Source organism: Gossypium raimondii, chromosome 2, assembly GCF_025698545.1.
Source record: "Gossypium raimondii isolate GPD5lz chromosome 2, ASM2569854v1, whole genome shotgun sequence".
Classification (NCBI taxonomy): Eukaryota; Viridiplantae; Streptophyta; class Magnoliopsida; order Malvales; family Malvaceae; genus Gossypium; species Gossypium raimondii.
The window spans coordinates 7,967,051-7,984,156 of NC_068566.1; the positions used below are offsets into that span (position 1 = coordinate 7,967,051).

Here is a 17,106-nt window from a genome sequence, read left to right on the forward strand (position 1 = left end):
GATTTCCCAAAACCCAAAAGACTTGAAAATCACCAAAGGGATCTACTACTGAATCGACATCACCACCACGGTTCACCATTGTAATCGTCGTTGATGCCATCGTCATCGTCGCCACTATCAGGTCACCGTCGAACACTGGTGTTGATCATCCAACCACCTTCAGTCGTCGTCGACTTTTATTGGTTGGCTCACTGCTGATCTTTTTCTGGTTGGCTAGGTCAAGTTTGCGCCGTCTTGATTAGTTTTAGATGTGTCTTAGTTCTCCGAGATTTGTCGAAAAAATTGGTTACAAAAAATAAGTTTGTTTTTGGCTCACATGACTTATTCTAAAATATTTAAAATTAGAATCTACGTGGAGATGATAGCCCACAATCTAATTACATATCTTAAAAATTAACAAATTCTAAATTTACCCCCAATCTAAATTTTAGGAATGATAACTTTGACAAAATTACTTCATCATATATATAATAAAATAATTAAATATATTCATTCAAATATGTAATAAAAAACATGCATATAATAAAAAATATAATATCTTATCCAAATTAACCAAACATGAAAATAAAGAAAATTCGATATCAATTTATATATAAGCATGGCACAATTTGGCTTTGATGCCAATTGTTGAAAAAATTTGATTAAAAATGATTTTTAGTTACAAAGGATAGATTAAAAAATTTGAAAATTGAGCCAATTTATGATATTTATAGCAATAAAGTTTTACCGAAAAGTATCTATGCTTTGTGCAAGACGGATTTGTATCGTTCTTGGCTTTGAATGAAATCCCCTTTTTTGCTATTCTCGTACCCCGAATTGCGTTGAGTGTGGGCATAAGCAACACGAACCAAATACAGAACAAGAAACAAATTTTATTACTTTCAGTAGGAAAGCAATTCTCTCAATATAAACTCGTAGAAATTGTAATTTCCAAAAAAAAATAGAATTTATTCTAAGAAAATAAATTTCCACTACTTTCAAGCAGAATAACAATATATGGAACTTAAGTGTAAATAATTTTACTAGTATAATCTATTTATAGGGAGAGATAAGAGAATTCTTATTGACAATGAATAGCACAAATAATATTTATTTAATAGAAAACACTCCCTTAGTCCAACTATGAAAGAGAGGGGGGAGGCACACCTTAGATAATAAAACTAGGGTTGCTGCCTCTCTTATATAATATGAGAGGATTTGAGCATCTCTTGTATTGGGTCCAATTACATGTGCTTTTTGAATTTTTGACCCAACACTTTATAATTTAATTTAACCCAATATTTGTTTTCTATTTCTCAAAATAAATATTAATTAATTAATTAATTAATTAATTAACTAAATTAATTTCTCAATTAAATAATTTTATCAAACCAATTCTAGTTCTATTAAACTCATGAAAACTTTACCGTAAAATAATCTATGAAGAAATATATTTAATTTCTATATTAAACAAATTCATTATGACTAATTAATTTAATTCTATTTTTGAACTTCAATTATTTAATTATAGTTAATTAAATAATAATTGAAAACCTTAAATTAATTCTCAACTTATTTCTATACTTAGTGAGAAAATACATTCATTTGTGAATGCACCCGTTTCTCTAACTTTACCATTTCAATTCATTTGGTTCTACATGCAATTCATTTTTGGTTTCAATGAGCTAGCGGAGGGATCGATTAGACATATATAATTAGGGCTCAAATAATTTATAATTAAGTTTCAGCTTTTCGCCTATTAATTATATACTTATTTAGTCATGAAGTCATTCCACTATAGTATTGTGACTAAGCTCTTACTAATTACATACTATTACAAAAACAACTTAATAAGTGCTCGTCCAATGACCTTGTCATAAGTGTGCTACCCTCATAAGATATATATTCTTAATCTCTTTGGGATAAATCTGGTCTCCCAATATGATCCTATTTTATCTCATGGTAACCATTACATCTTCTTCATGAAAAGTCAATTACTACCAAATAGTAATCAAGTCATTTATCATAAAGACAAACGACCCATGGCCATGTTTACTTTTCATCTATCATTTAATGTCGATGAGAAGATATCATTTATTCATTAGTTGGGCTATGAATTCCACGACTGGCATTTATACCTAATTGGGCCTAAAACTTTAAAAATGTCTCAAAATGCATTCTAATGATCTCCTAGTAGTCTAAAAATAATTAAATCCAATAAAAAAATTTCTCATTGGATATATAAATAAAATTATCAGAACAATATTGTATGAAACATTGGAAAATTTTAGGGCATTACATTACGCGAGGTCACATCCACTTCATAAGTCTCCATCACATTTGAAAAGTTAAAGAGTTATATATTAATACTTGGTTCTTGTTGTAACACCCTTAAAATTGATATATTGTGATAGTAATAAATTGAATAGTGTATAATTGATTTTCTAGTAAATGAGAAAATAATATAAACATGATAAAATAGAATATTGAGGAGTATTAAAGAAAATTGAATTGAGAAGTATGTTGTGGGATACTATATTAAAGTAAGGATTAAATCGTAAATGTGTTAAAAGTTTTGAGGTTCAAATAAAATTATTCAAAATTTGAAGGGTTGAAATATAAATATAAGAAAAATTGAAGGACCAAAATTGAAAACAACCCAATTCCTCATGACATAAAATTGGCGTGTAGGGACTAAATTGAATAAGTGGAGAAATATGAAGGACTAAGTAACAATTTTACCAAAAGTGAGTGGTGACTCAATATTGGAATTTTGAAAAAATATGAGCGGTAAAATGGTCATCACCCAAATTAGATAATTATATTTTGTAATAATTAAGGAAGAAAAGTGTAAAATTATGATTGGTTGAATATTTTATTATCATAAGATATTTTCAAATTTTAATTAAGATATTAAAAAGATATTTGTATGGAAGTGTGAAGAAAATTCTCTACATTTTCCTTTCACTCAACATGACACCATTATAAATAGGGGAAGAGTTCTCCTTTTCTTACAATTTGGTCCTTATCATGAAATCCCACTTTTTTTACAAATTCCTTGATAATTTCCATAGCCACTCAAAGGGAAAGTGAAGTAGAGATACCAAAAAGAGTTAGAATACCATCTTGGTATGTACTTTAAGAGAAAAGGTATGTACTTTAAGGATTTTACTTTATTTAATTTTAGTCTATAAAGAATGTTAAATAGTTGAATTAATTATGAATGTGCAAATATTATGAATGAAATTATATTACTACATTGAAATAGTAGAAAAAGGATTAAGTTGTAAAGTAAACAAAATAAGATATGTGGAATGGAATGTTGAAAATAGAATATAAATGAAGTGTGATGATATAGTGATTACATCAAAAGTGATGGTGTGGTGAAATTTCCAAGTTAACTTGCATTTGTGAAAATGGAGACTAAATTGTAAAGTGTGAAAAATTTTATTATTTAAATAAAGTATTATGAAAAAGAGTTTAAATTACGTGTTATGTGTTAGAGGATAAATTACAAAGTGATATTAAAGTGAAATTATATTAAATGATGAATTTTCATGATGCTAAGGATTAAATTGTAAAGTTGTGAAATCTATAATTGAAATAAGTGAAGTTATGATGAAATTATATATTAATGATACGTGAATTTTAAGGATTAAATTGAATAATAATAAAAGTGTAATGACTATGTATGTCTAAATGAAAGTTAATGCAAAGAACCATGAAAAGTAATCATTAACACTAAAATAGTTTTTGGATAGCAAGAAGTGACTTGACTTTGAAAATTCACCAAAAATTGTAGAAATTGAGTTAGAGGTTGAATCAATTATGAAATTAAATATTAACGAGACTAGTTTTTCATAGAAGAAATGGTGAAAACAATTGAGTTGTAGATTGTGAGATATAATAATTTTTGTGAGACAAGATACTAAAATCTTGATGAGTCTATTTTCAACGGAAACAAACGGAAATATAATACGAGTCTTGTACTGAAAGGTAATTTATTTTTATTGAAGAAGGGTTAGAGCTGTCTAGCAACAGAACAAGAGAATATTTGGAAAAAAGTATTTATTTTATGTAGAAATTCTAGAATTTTTATGATAAAACCTCATAGAGTCTAGTTTTAAAAACAAAACAAAAAAATCTTAATTTAGAATTACAGAGGTCAAGATATAAATAATTTAGTAATTACTACTCAAGAAGAAAGCTTTGTTAAAGTATATGTGTAAATAGTGGAAGAATAATTAATGTTACATATAAGCATGCCATATTAAAATCAAATATTTTTATATAAATACATATACATATAAGATGTGGAATGAAGAGGAGGAGGAGGAGGAGGAGGAAAATAATAGAAGAGTTATAACATTAAGAAAGCTGCTGCAATGGTAGATTTATTAATACATAAAAGAAGCTTAGATGAATTGTTGAAATACTAAGTGAGTGATTGTTATAAAAGAAATTAAGGAGTCCTAATTGATAATTGATTGGTAAAGGTTGGCATAATGAAGGTATATAGAAAGAGTAAACTATTTTTGTAAAGTGTGAATCCTCTAATGGACTTATTTGTAAAACTTCAATGATTGTGATAATTTTATAAACTTTGATATAAACAACATTTACACATGATTCTTTAAGAAAATATCATATGTTCTATAAATAAGTTAATGGGTAATGATTTTTATAACAAATTTAATATATATATATATATATTGGGTTAATTGCAATAATTATGAGAAGTCAGAGTGTAAGATTCAAATTGTCCTAAAATGAATTTTCTCTTAAATTCAGAACATCGAGCCATATTTTGGAATCGATACCAAGGGCATAGTATCAATACTTTGACGAAGGTATCGATACTTATGATTAAATTCTAAACATTGAAGCTCGAACTGGTATTGATACTAGGCAGGGGTATCATACTCGAGTCAAGGTATCGATACCATATAGAGGGTATCGATATTTGACTCCTTTGGAACTAGTTCTGTACTTTATAAAATATTTGAGACATTGTTATTTGTCCCTGAAGTTTAAAAAGTTTGTAAATAAGTCCTAAATGGCCTATAAGCTGTTGAAGGAGCTAACGAAACCTCGATTAAAACTTGGAATAGAAACAAAAACCTTATATTTACTATAGATTATTTTGTTAACTTGACTAGAAAAAGCATTTGAATTATATTTCTTTAAAGTTGCTTCGACAACGATGTTACATTCCGGTGTTTGGACCTGACGAATGGGTTGGGTATAAGGGTGTTTCACTTGTCTCCTGTAGCATGACATGTACATAGGATGAGTTTCATTCAATAATAAGTTTGTATGATTTGGCTTTAATTCGATGAATGATAAATTATAGTTGTTTCTTGAAATTTTTGTATATTTTTTCATGAATGAATGGAGTCTTTGAATCATTTAAATGTGTTTAAAATGATCTAGGACCTATTGTTGGAATATGGTGTTGATTGTGGATGTTTTTGAAATGTCTTTTGGTCTTTATTTTCAGTTTCAGGGGTTCAGGATTCGATACCCTTATCGTAGGTATCCGGCCAAAATAAGTCAATAGCCAAAATGCTACAATTCTAGGCCTAGTTACCAATACCTAGGGCATAGGTACCGATACCTAGCCTATTGGACAAAGCCCTTGCACTGTTTTGGTCATTTTAAGCTCCCTAGAGCTCATATTTGACCTTGAACACCTCCGATCACCCACGGAAATTTTATAAATGGTTTTAAGATGATTTTAAAGCCTTCAATTTTATTTTAAAATATTTCTATAATTCTATTTAAATTATCTTAAGTTTTTGAAAAACTCCTACTCTTCTCAACCTGTATGACTTTGATTTAAGTCAAAAAGCTTTGAATACTCGTTTTACAAATTAGTAATGTTCGTATATGTTTTAACGACTCGAAATGATTTATAATTTTAATCAAACTTTTCTAAACTTCACCAATTTGATTTAAAGAACATTAATGCAAAATAAATACTTTTACAAAAGAAAATTTTTTATTCGAATCTGAAAGTGCTCTGGTAACAACTCCCACTCGTATCATACTGATGTATCATGAAACTAACTAAAAATACGATAAAGGCAAGTGCACCTATCGACAAATAGTACATCTATGGTGAGTAGAGATATCGTATCCACGAGGATTAAAAGTATTAGTAATTATCGTTTTTCTATTATTTAGTCGACAATTTAGAGTGATGGGTTTTAAACTAAAATTACTAAACTAATTTAACTAAGAACTCAACAGAGAATAAATCAGGAAAATAATTGAATGATAACCAATGAGAGAGACAGGACTCAGGAAAGAATCCACCTAAACTTCATCTATTATTATGAATATGAGTTAAATGATTTATTCACTTGGTATCTTGATCCGTAGAAATCCCTAAATTACGCTAAAATCTTTTTCGAGAGTAAGAGCAACTGACTCTAGGTTGATTAACTGAAATTTCTTTCTAATTAAAACCCCTATTATTGCATTAAATTGATCAATGAATTCCCTTATTAGATATGACTCTAATCCGGTGGATTTATGTCGTCCTATTTCTAGGATTGCATGCAGCTCCACTCAATTATGCTAGATCTACTTTTAAATAGGGACTTTTCCTCCTGTGATTAAAGCGCATTAAACATGAATTAATATCCCAAAAATATTAAACATGAATTAATGTCCCCTGTAGGTTTAAAAGGGTTGAAAGTCAGACAGTTACACGGCCTAGCACACGGCTTGGGACACGGGCGTCTGAGGCCATTCGAGAGTTACACTGCCTGGCACACGGGCGTGTGGCTTGGCCGTGTAACCCAAGTCAGAGAGTTACACTGGTACAGATACGGGCTGGGACACGGCCATGTGTCCCTACTTTGAATGTCCACATGGCCTGGCCACACGGCTGTGTGACCCATGTAGATTCTATCTTTTTCTTTAAGGTTCCAAATGTTTTTGAATTAGTCCCGAATTGTTTTTAAAGTGTTTCTAGGACCTCGAGGACTCGAATAAGAGATAATACGCATGTGTTTGAATGAAATTGTTATGAATTATGAAATGTTTAGAATTAAATGTTTTAAGTTATGATTTATTCATTAATACTCCGTAATCTTATTCCAGCAACGGATATGGGTTATGGGTTTACACACACAGCCTGGGACACGCCCATGTGTCCAGGCCGTGTGGGTCAATTTTTTTAATTAATTTAATTTTAAATTAGCATGTAATAAAATTAAAAGAATTAGCAGAAGTTAAACACTCGGGTTGCCTCTCGAGAAGGACTTATTTAGAGTCTAAGCTCGACTTACCTTGTATGCACATGGTCACGGTGGTTCGCAAAGCCGAAGCTCCTCTTTCTCGTTATCAATTATTTTACCAAGATAAGGTTTGAGTCAAGTACTGTTTACCTTAAATGTGTCAAACTTAGAATGAGTTACTTCGACTGTACTGTATGGGAAGACGTTTAGTACCGTGCATGGGTTCAATCCGTTTGATTCGAGCTCTGAAGGGGAGATTTGTGGATCCGTTTTGTCCAACAGTACTTTATCCCTAACCTTAAATTGGTTTATTCCATTCACATGCTCATCATGGCGTCGTTTTGGCTTTTCATCATTTTTTTGTTTCTCTTTGACATGTGTTTACCATTCATCTAATTCATCGAGTTGCACCATTCGCTCTTCAGAAGTTGTTCTATTTTTGTCACCTCGACCAAAACATGACTCTCATACATTTTCACGAGGGATTTCCTTCAAAGAAGGTTGAGCCACATGGTTACTAACATTAATAGAGCTTTTAATATCATCTCAATCACTAGAGACTCTCGCAGAATCACGTGCTTGGAGAATAATCTTTTCGTCACTTACACGAAGCACAAGTTCACCCATACCAACATCAATAATAGTCCTAGTAGTGGCTAAAAAGGGTCGACCTAAGATCAAAGATACCTTACTATCCTCATCCATGTCTAAAACAACAAAATCAACAGAGAATAGAAAATTATCAATTTACACAACCACATCCTCAATAATACCCCTAGGATATCTAATGGTTCTATCCGCTAATTGAATACTCATCCTAATGTGTTTGGGTTTCCCAAGACCAAGTTGTTGAATCATTTTGTAGGGCATAACATTAATACTGGCCCCTAAATCAGCCAAAGCATTATCAATATTCAAACTACCAATGAGACAAGAAATAGTAAAACTCCCTAGATCTTTTAGTTTGTTGGGTAGTTTATTTTGGAGAATGGCCAAGCAAACTGCGTTGAGTTCCATAGTCAACGGATCGTCTATCTTCCTCTTGTTTGTTAATAGCTCCTCTAAGAACTTGACATAATTTGACATTTACGAAAAAGCTTCAACAAACAGTAAGTTAATGTGTAATTTTTTAAGAAGCTTAAGAAATTTACCATATTGTTCGTTCGTGTGGTCATTCTTTGACGCGTTAGGATATGGCACTCGAGGTTTGTATTCCTTGACAACCAGCTTTTGCTTTCCCTTACCTTCCTCAACCTCATCATTGTTCACCATAATTTCTTGCCTCGGTTCTTGTTCAAGTTTAACTAACCCTTCCATGTCCCAAACAGTAATTGCATGAAGCTACTCCCTTGGGTTAGTTTCAAATTTCTAGACAAGCTACCTTGTGGTCTTTCCAAAATTAGTTTAGCAAGCTAACCTATTTAAATTTTGAGTCCTTGAATCGACGTTTGCTGATTTTTCAGTGCTGCCACAGTGTTCTAAAAGCGAGTTTCTGACACTGATGTAAACTTTGTCAACATCTCCTCAAGGTTCGATTTTTCTCTTGCTGATAAGGTTGCTGAAAGTCTGGAGGTGGTTGTGTTCTTTGTTTCCTTGATCACTCCAAGAGAAATTGGGATGGTTTCTCCAACTTGCATTATAGTTATTACTATAAGGGTTATTTTGAGGTCTAGAATTATTACCTATATAATTGACTTGCTCATTCTCTAGGTTAGGACCGAAAGGTAAACATTCTGGGTTATTCATTCCACCTCAATTTGTATCACATTGCATCACCGAATTCACCTGCATAGAAAAATATAAATAATCAATTTTCTTATTTAGCAATTCTACTTGGTTTGATAACATGGTGGTTACATCTAAATTAAAAACACCGGCTACTTTCATCAGTTTTGTCCTCATGACTTACCACTAATAATTATTCAGTGCCATCTATAAACTCATAAGCCGCATTAAGTGTTTTATTGTTTAGTGTTCCACCGGTTGCTGCATTAATTAATTGCCTAGTTGAGGGATTCAAACCGTTGTAGAAGGTTTGAACTTATAACCATAAAGGTAGCCCATGGTAAGGGTACCGTCTCAATAGATCTTTGTATCTCTCTCATGTATCATATAAAGTCTCTAAATTGATCTGAACAAAGGAAGAGATATCATTCCTCAACTTGGTTGTTTTAGCCAGTAGAAAGTACTTTAGCAGAAATTTCTTGGTCATTTGAGCCCATGTAGTGATGAATCATTGTGGTAAAGAGTTTAACCACTGTTTTTCTTTGTTCCTCAACGAGAATGGGAACAACCGTAAGCGAATGATGTCATCAGCGGCGCTATTAATCTTAAAAGTGTCACAAATCTCTGAAAAATTGGTCAAATGTGTATTTGGGTCTTCATCTTGCAAACTATCGAATTGAACATATTGTTGTACCATCTGAATTGTGTTCGGCTTCAGTTTGAAATTGTTCGCAGCAATATTTGGTCTCACAATACTCGATTCAGCCCCAATCAGAGTAGGCTTGGCATAATCGTACATAGTACGATGGGCAGGATTTGTAGGAGGTAGTTGAATATTCTGATTATTACCCATCTCCTTAGTAATATTGTTGTCCTCTTGTTCGTCTACTATATTTTGTCGACTCTGCCTTGGTTCTCTACGATTTCTACGAGTAGTACTTTCAATTTCACTATTGAAAAGTAATGGTCCCGACGGGTTTCCTTTAGTCATGAACTAAAAGAACCTGCCAGAAGCAAACAAAAGAAAAATTAGGATGTAAAAATTAAACTAAAACAAAAATATAAAAATAAAATAAAATAAAATGGCTAAATTAATAAAAATCAAGTGTTCCTAATATTTTAGTCCTCGGTGACAGCACATCAAAAACTTGATATATCACGAAACTAATTAAAAATACGACAAAGGCAAGTGCACCTATCGATAAATAATACAACTATGGTAAGTAGAGATATCGCAGCCACGAGGATTAAAAGTATTAGTAATTACCGTTTTTCTATTGTTTAGCTGACAATTTAGAGTGATGGGTTTTAAACTAAAATTACTAAACTAATTTAACTAAGAACTCAACAGAGAATAAATCAGGAAAATAATTGAATAATAACCAATAAGAGAGACAGGGCCCAGGAAAGAATCCACCTAAACTTCATCTATTATTATGAATATGAGTTAAACAATTTATTCAGTTGGTATCTTGATTCGTAGAAATCCCTAAATTATGCTAAAATCTCTTTCGAGAGTAAGAGCAACTAACTCTAGGTTAATAAACTAAAATTTCTTTCTAATTAAAACCCCTATTATTGAATTAACTCGATCTATGGATTCCCTTATTAGATTTGACTCTAATCCGGTAGATTTATGTCGTCCTATTTCTAGGATTGCATGCAACTCCACTCAATTATGCTAGATCTACTCTTAAACAGGGATTTTTCCTCATCTGATTTAAGCACATTAAACATGAATTAATATCCCGAAAATATTAAAACAAGAAATAAACATACATAACTGAAAACAAGAATCTAATATTTATCACGTAAAATAGAAATCAAATAATAGAATTCATCATAGGGTTCATCTTTCCAGGTATCTAGGGAATTAGTTCATAATTCTAAATAAAAACATCTCAAAGTCAGAATAACCATAAGAAATAAAGAAACTCATAAAAACTTCAAAAGAAATTAAAAGGAGGTCTTCGATCTTGATGGAAATCTGCTTCAGAGTTGGCTCCAATGGTGTTCTTCGAGTTGTCTTCTTCAATATTCTCTATTGGCTCATATCTCTTCTTCTATTTGGTATTTATAGACTTTAGAATACTCAGAAAGTCTAAAAATTGCATTTTCCTGCGTGTTTGGGAAGCAAGTTGCAAAATCAATAAGGTCTGACACATGCCGTGTGTCCAGCTCGTGTGGCTCTTGAAATCTGCTTTTTTTGTTCGATTTTCGCTCCTTTAGCTCCCAAATGCTCACCTAAGTATAGGAACATGAATTCAAAGGATTAGAAGTATCAAATTCATCAATTTGCATAAATAATCATCCAAAAATGTATTAAGAACGAAATTAAAATATGTTAGATTTATCATTTATCACATACGTTAGGACGATGAAGGGTGTTACAATGTTTTCATGGATAACCTTTTTGAATGACATGTATGGATAGACTATTTAAATGCCACATCCTCAAAAACAGATCCTTGAGTTAAAAAGTAATACAAAATATTTATTCTACATTAATACGTTTCAAATTTTATTATCAAGTGTTTTACGTTTTAAAATATATTTTTGTTCTATGATTTTTTATAAACTTAATTTTATAGTAAAAGAAATTGTTGCAAAAAAGGGTACCGGTTTTCTTATTCTAATATTTCACATGGATTAGTCGATGGGTTATAAAGGGCTAAAATGATTTTGTTAAAAACATTTTTTAGTTTTAGAGTTAAGGCTATTTTGATAGATTTTGTAAATGTTGAGGCCAAATTTGTTGAATTTTTAGAATTAGAACTAAAATATCAAATTTTGTAAACATTGAAGGCTAAATTTGTTGAATTTTTTATATTTAGGAGCAAATTGATAGAATATGTAAACATTACAGGCTAATTTTGTTACTAGACTAATAAAAAAGCCCATATCGGGCCAAAGTGACTAAAATATTTAATTTTGAAAAGTTTAGTGACTAAATTGAAAAATTAATAGTTTGATAACATTTTTGCAGTTTACCCATAAAAAAATAATTTTCAGCATGAATATAACGTTCCATGTCATTTAATAGATAAAATTTAACAGAGGGGTTAATTTGCACGTTTCGAAATGTCTAAAGGTTAATTTGCCCATTTTTTCAGTAAAAGAGCTGAAATACGATCCACCCTTATATACAAGAGCTTCCCTGGTACTTTTACCAATTTTTTTATTTAAAATTTATTTAGTAAAGAGATCTTTAAAGGATTTTACGTGGTTTTCTCTAAACCGAATGGGTAATTCAATATTTTTCAAACTATAAGAGAAAGTATATTTTACACCAAACTTGAGAGGTAAGTCTCTTTTACCCTAAATAAACACTAATAATTTTATTGAAACATACTTAAATATTAACGATATGTATTATATTTTCCGCTCTTGTAATCACAATAGAAAACTTAAAATCTAAACTTAAACCCAAGAAATATAATTAATATAAAATTAAACTTATCAATATTTATTTACAATTTTTTATTTTTTATTTTACTCAATGATTAGGTGTTATATTGTTGTTCTTTAAAATAACAAATAATATATGTTTGAGTAACTATAACTAGAATGAAACCAATGTAAGACCCGATAAGGCTAACATCTATATATGATAGACTTAAACTTAAAGTAAATCTAAGAGAGAATCGAGATTAAAATTTAAATTTGATGAATTTGATGTCACGTGTCAACTTAAAATTAATTTAATCATAAAAATAACTTAAAAATATTTTGTAATAAAGTAATAACAATGGTTTTGTCTTTTATTATTTTTATATTAACTAAAAAATAATACTTTAAAAATAAATGTTGGATTCAAGTGCCAAAAGCGCTTTATATGAACCCTAAAAAATAATGAGAATTTATAAGCAAATACTTTTCGCATTTAATTATTAAAAAAATTAAAATATGGATGGCCATAATTTATTTGGTATGATGTCCAAATTCATGGAAACTTCCAGATTTTTTTTTTTGAAGATTAGATTGTCTTAGTTTGACTTGAACAGCGGCTACGCCAAACAAGTTTTTCTCTGTTTTTAATTTATAAATTAAAATAATAAAAGACTTCAACAACAACTCAACGCCAAGTTTTCATCCTTCATTACTCTTCCTTTGCCTTTCTTCAACCTAACCTAAATCCTTCCAAATTAAGGAACAAGAAAAACAAGATGAGTTTCCAGGATCTTGAAGCGGGGTTCGCTAGGCCACATCCTAGTAATTACTTGAATTCTTCACAGCAAAAGCTGAGGCAAGAAATAGGAGACACTTCGCCTTCGCAGTCGGTGGCGGCCGGGATTTTCAAATTAAGAACTGCTCTTTTGGCCTTTGATCGCCTTGTTAATTCCCTCGCTACCCCTAAAGACACCTTTGAATTACGCGATAAGTTGTATGTTCTCCCCCCCCCCCCCAAATAACAGTTTTCTTTATTTTGATTCTTTTTCTCTGGGCTATAAATGTATTTGAGTATTGGTTTTAATTGAAGCTTACTTTTCATCGAATCAAAAGAAGGTAAATTTGGGCCTTCTTTCAGGATTTTCTGTACTTGGATCATCTACCGAGTAATTTAATTGACAATTTCCCCCCTTTTTTGGTCAATTCGAAGATGGGTTTTTCTGATTTATTATTGGGAGAATTTAACTTGATTAGCCTTTTTAACTAAATTGACCATATAATTATGGAGCCAAATTGTATTTGGCCCTTGGTTTTGTTTTACGCTTATTCAAGATTTTGGACAATTTTCTTGTGGAGTTTTGAATTTTTGTTATTTTGTGGGATTATTTTTTTAGCCATGTACAACTAACAATAATTGAGTGAATGAATGACTGATTGCATGATTAATGCTATTTAACCTTTCATGTTCCTGCGATTAGCACTTGGGACTCAATTTAGATATCTTGTACATGAATCTCGGAATAGATTAGATGGAATTTATGGGATGAGAGCGACTTCTCTCTTATTTTGTTGCTCAACATGATATGTAATGCAACCAATGGTTTTGCTCGGCATTGGTCCTTATATCTGGATGTTTGCATTGGCAGGCACAAGACAAGGCTACATATTGGGCAGCTGGTCAAAGAGACTTCAGCAAAACTAAGGGAAGCAAGTGAAGCTGATCAAGATGCAGAAGTTTGTGCATGTTAAATCTGCATTTTGTTTAATTTGTTCAGCTTTTCTCCAAAAATAGAAAACTACGTAATATTTTTATGAAAATAATTATGGTACGAGGATGCAAGTCAGTCCTATTTTGGGTGTTCTCAGACACTTCCATTGTGTCTGTAACCTCTCACGAGCACTTCATTTCATTCTTGATGACATTGGTTTACTTGTTGGTTTCCCGTTCTTTATCTGCTTATGCTTTTATTCTCTCATCTTTTTACTGGATTGGTTTTTGAAAATTTTTTATTCTCCACTATATTTGTCACCGTCATTTTATTGCCTTACATTTCTCACCTGAAAATTTTTTCGTTGAACTGCAGCCCTTAAAGAAGATTGCTGATGCTAAGCTTGCGAAAGATTTTCAAGCTGCTCTTAAAGACTTCCAGAAGGCTCAAAGGCTTGCAGCTGAGAGAGAAACAGCATATACACCTTCTGCTCCCAAAGAAGTTCTTCCTTCCAGGTAACTTTTACAGTTGACAAGCATTGAAATTACTCTTATGTGCATACAGCATAAATACACATACCCTGAAGCTTGTGTATAAGATAACACCTGTCTGAATCTGTCAAATATACACATGCTTCCGCGCATGTTCAATGTGATTTCAGGTTGGTTGTGTTCTGGGTACAAACATCTTGACTTCTTTTATGGAGTGAAACATTAACCAACCTTTTTATGTTTTTTAATTTTAATTTTATTGAATTTTGAACACATATAGTAAGTTAGTAACTATAGAATATGAAAAAAGAAAATCAAATCAAGACTTCTAAAAAATTAGGCATATTGGTGAATGATTTTGATGTTTTATTACTTTTAATATTAATATATATTTTTAATTATGCAATCTTTCTATTTCTGTTGAAGAATATAAAAGATTAAATTGGAATGTAATATAGTGTGACTCATGGAAGGTTTTGATATTACTTTTTAAGCTACTTTTATCTAGTACAGGGTTGACCATACTGTCTATAATTTAATTACTGCTCAGCTGTTATCCTTTGTACTTGACTCTTGTGTTACACTTTTATTAAACATATGCAGTTATGCTGCCCATGAGGTGGAGAACAATTCATCTAAGAGTTTTGAACAACAAAATCTTCTGGTTACAAAAAGGTGAGCTGTTTTCTATTTACATAGTATGTTGATGCTATAACCTTCTCTTAAGGGGCTATTACTTATTTGCAATAACTTTCTAGATTTTAGCTAAGGTTTTTCTATTGGTGTAGTGGAGAATCTTTAGCACTGTTATGACTTAACCTTATTATTATTTTAAGCTTCTTGCTTAGAAAAAAATGTTTTCTCCATTGCCTTTGCGATTCATACTTTTGAGGTGGCAGCTTTTCATCTCCCCTTTATATTGTAGAAGAAAGATTTGTTAAATTGAGAAATTCTTCATCTTAACTCCGTGAATGCTGTTGCTGATTCTCAAGAAATCCTGTTTGATGGTTTCTAATTCCATAATCGTTTATATGGATCTCTACCTTTCTTCTTCCTCATTCTAAAGTGTGGACTGCCACTTCCAGAATTGATCAGCCTCCTTATTTATGTTTAAGAAGTTGCTATTATGAGACTCATTTTAATGGTTTTCTTGAGTAACTTCGGCCAAAACAATTGCACTGGATTAGTGCAGTATTTTTCTTTGAGGCTTTAAACAATTATAGCCTGGCTTCAAATATTCTTTTTCATCCATGTGATCTACATGCTTGGTTATTGTATCGACCATTCAAGGGGTAAAGCTATATTTATTTCCTTTGAATTTTTCATCAATTCATTTTCCTGGAAATGCTTTTAACTGTCAATTTATTTTTTGTGTTAAAAGACAAGAAGTTGTACTGTTGGAGAATGAAATCACATTTAATGAAGCTATTATTGAAGAACGAGAGCAGGGGATCAAAGAAGTTCAGCAACAGATCAGTGAGGTGAATGAGATTTTCAAAGATCTAGCAGATTTGGTACATGTGCAAGGGGGCATGATTGGTAATACTTGTGTCCTTTGTGTACTTCCAGTGGAATATTTCTCTTTCTTGCTCTAGATTCTCCATGTTTTGCCTGCTAACTTTCCAAGCTGTTGAAATTTTACTCTTGGCAGATGACATTGGTTCGAATATTGAAAATTCCCATTCTGCAACTGTGCAAGCTACTTCACATCTTAAAAGGGCATCCAAGATCCAGAGAGCAAATTCATCAACAGTAAGTTTAATATATCTGATTTTCCCTCCTTGATCAATATGGAACTATCTTTCCCGGTTTAGTGTATTGATGTTTTGATTTATTGGAGTAATTTATGGGAGTTAAGTGGAAGGTATTAGTTCTTGTTCTTTGACTCTAGCAGCACAATAACTTCTATGAGTGCTAGTTCCTTAAATTGCCATTAAGTGTAGAAGTGTTGAATTGTCTGAACAACTCATTTACCACTTGAGCAAAATTTAACTGAATTTATAAAAGCAAAAATGACAATCTTATGAGCTAAAGAAATCAGCTCTTTCAATCAATTTGTAACTGCCAATGGTTGATTGTTTACAAATTTTTAGTCATACTTATAGTTGTTTCACATAACACATTTCTTCAGTTCCCCATTTTCCTCTCATAGTGGATGATAATTCAAACTTCTTATAGGATAAGGCATATTGATCAATTTTTGCAAGTTTTGAGCAAATCTGTGACATTAAAAAAAAGATACAATTATACAATTACTGTTTTTCATGCAGAGGTGTTTGCTGGTGTTAATCTTTGGGATCATTCTCCTTATTTTCATCATAGTTGTTGTGGCTTAAGCCTACAGATTTGGCATCTCGAGCTTAAAAGTTCTCCGAAGCAGTGAGTCGGGTGGTATGCCGTCCAAATCATACAGTCATATGTATAATCTGTAATACTAATTTTTTATGCTGTAGGTTAAGATCCTCTATGGAGGCTCTTTGTTTTGCAGCAAAGCATGTAAAATAGATTGCCTCGTGTAATAAAATTTCAAAGTGAAAAATTGTATATTCAAATTGTTTGTAACAA

General features: G+C 31.4%; 1 protein-coding gene and 1 non-coding gene across 2 annotated transcripts; both read left to right on the plus strand.

The window, feature by feature from the left end:
* The first annotated feature begins 9,283 nt into the window (after positions 1–9,283).
* LOC128039427 (small nucleolar RNA R71) lies at positions 9,284–9,390 on the plus strand. The gene has a single exon (XR_008193930.1). It is a non-coding gene; the product is annotated as a small nucleolar RNA R71 (small nucleolar RNA).
* Positions 9,391–13,003: 3,613 nt separating this feature from the next.
* LOC105787941 (syntaxin-21) lies at positions 13,004–17,106 on the plus strand. The gene is made up of 7 exons (XM_012614557.2): positions 13,004–13,335; positions 13,988–14,075; positions 14,426–14,565; positions 15,145–15,216; positions 15,923–16,080; positions 16,193–16,293; positions 16,812–17,106. Exons 1-7 carry the CDS (start codon positions 13,118–13,120, stop codon positions 16,875–16,877), a joined length of 843 nt encoding a protein of 280 aa, XP_012470011.1. The 5' UTR covers positions 13,004–13,117; the 3' UTR covers positions 16,878–17,106.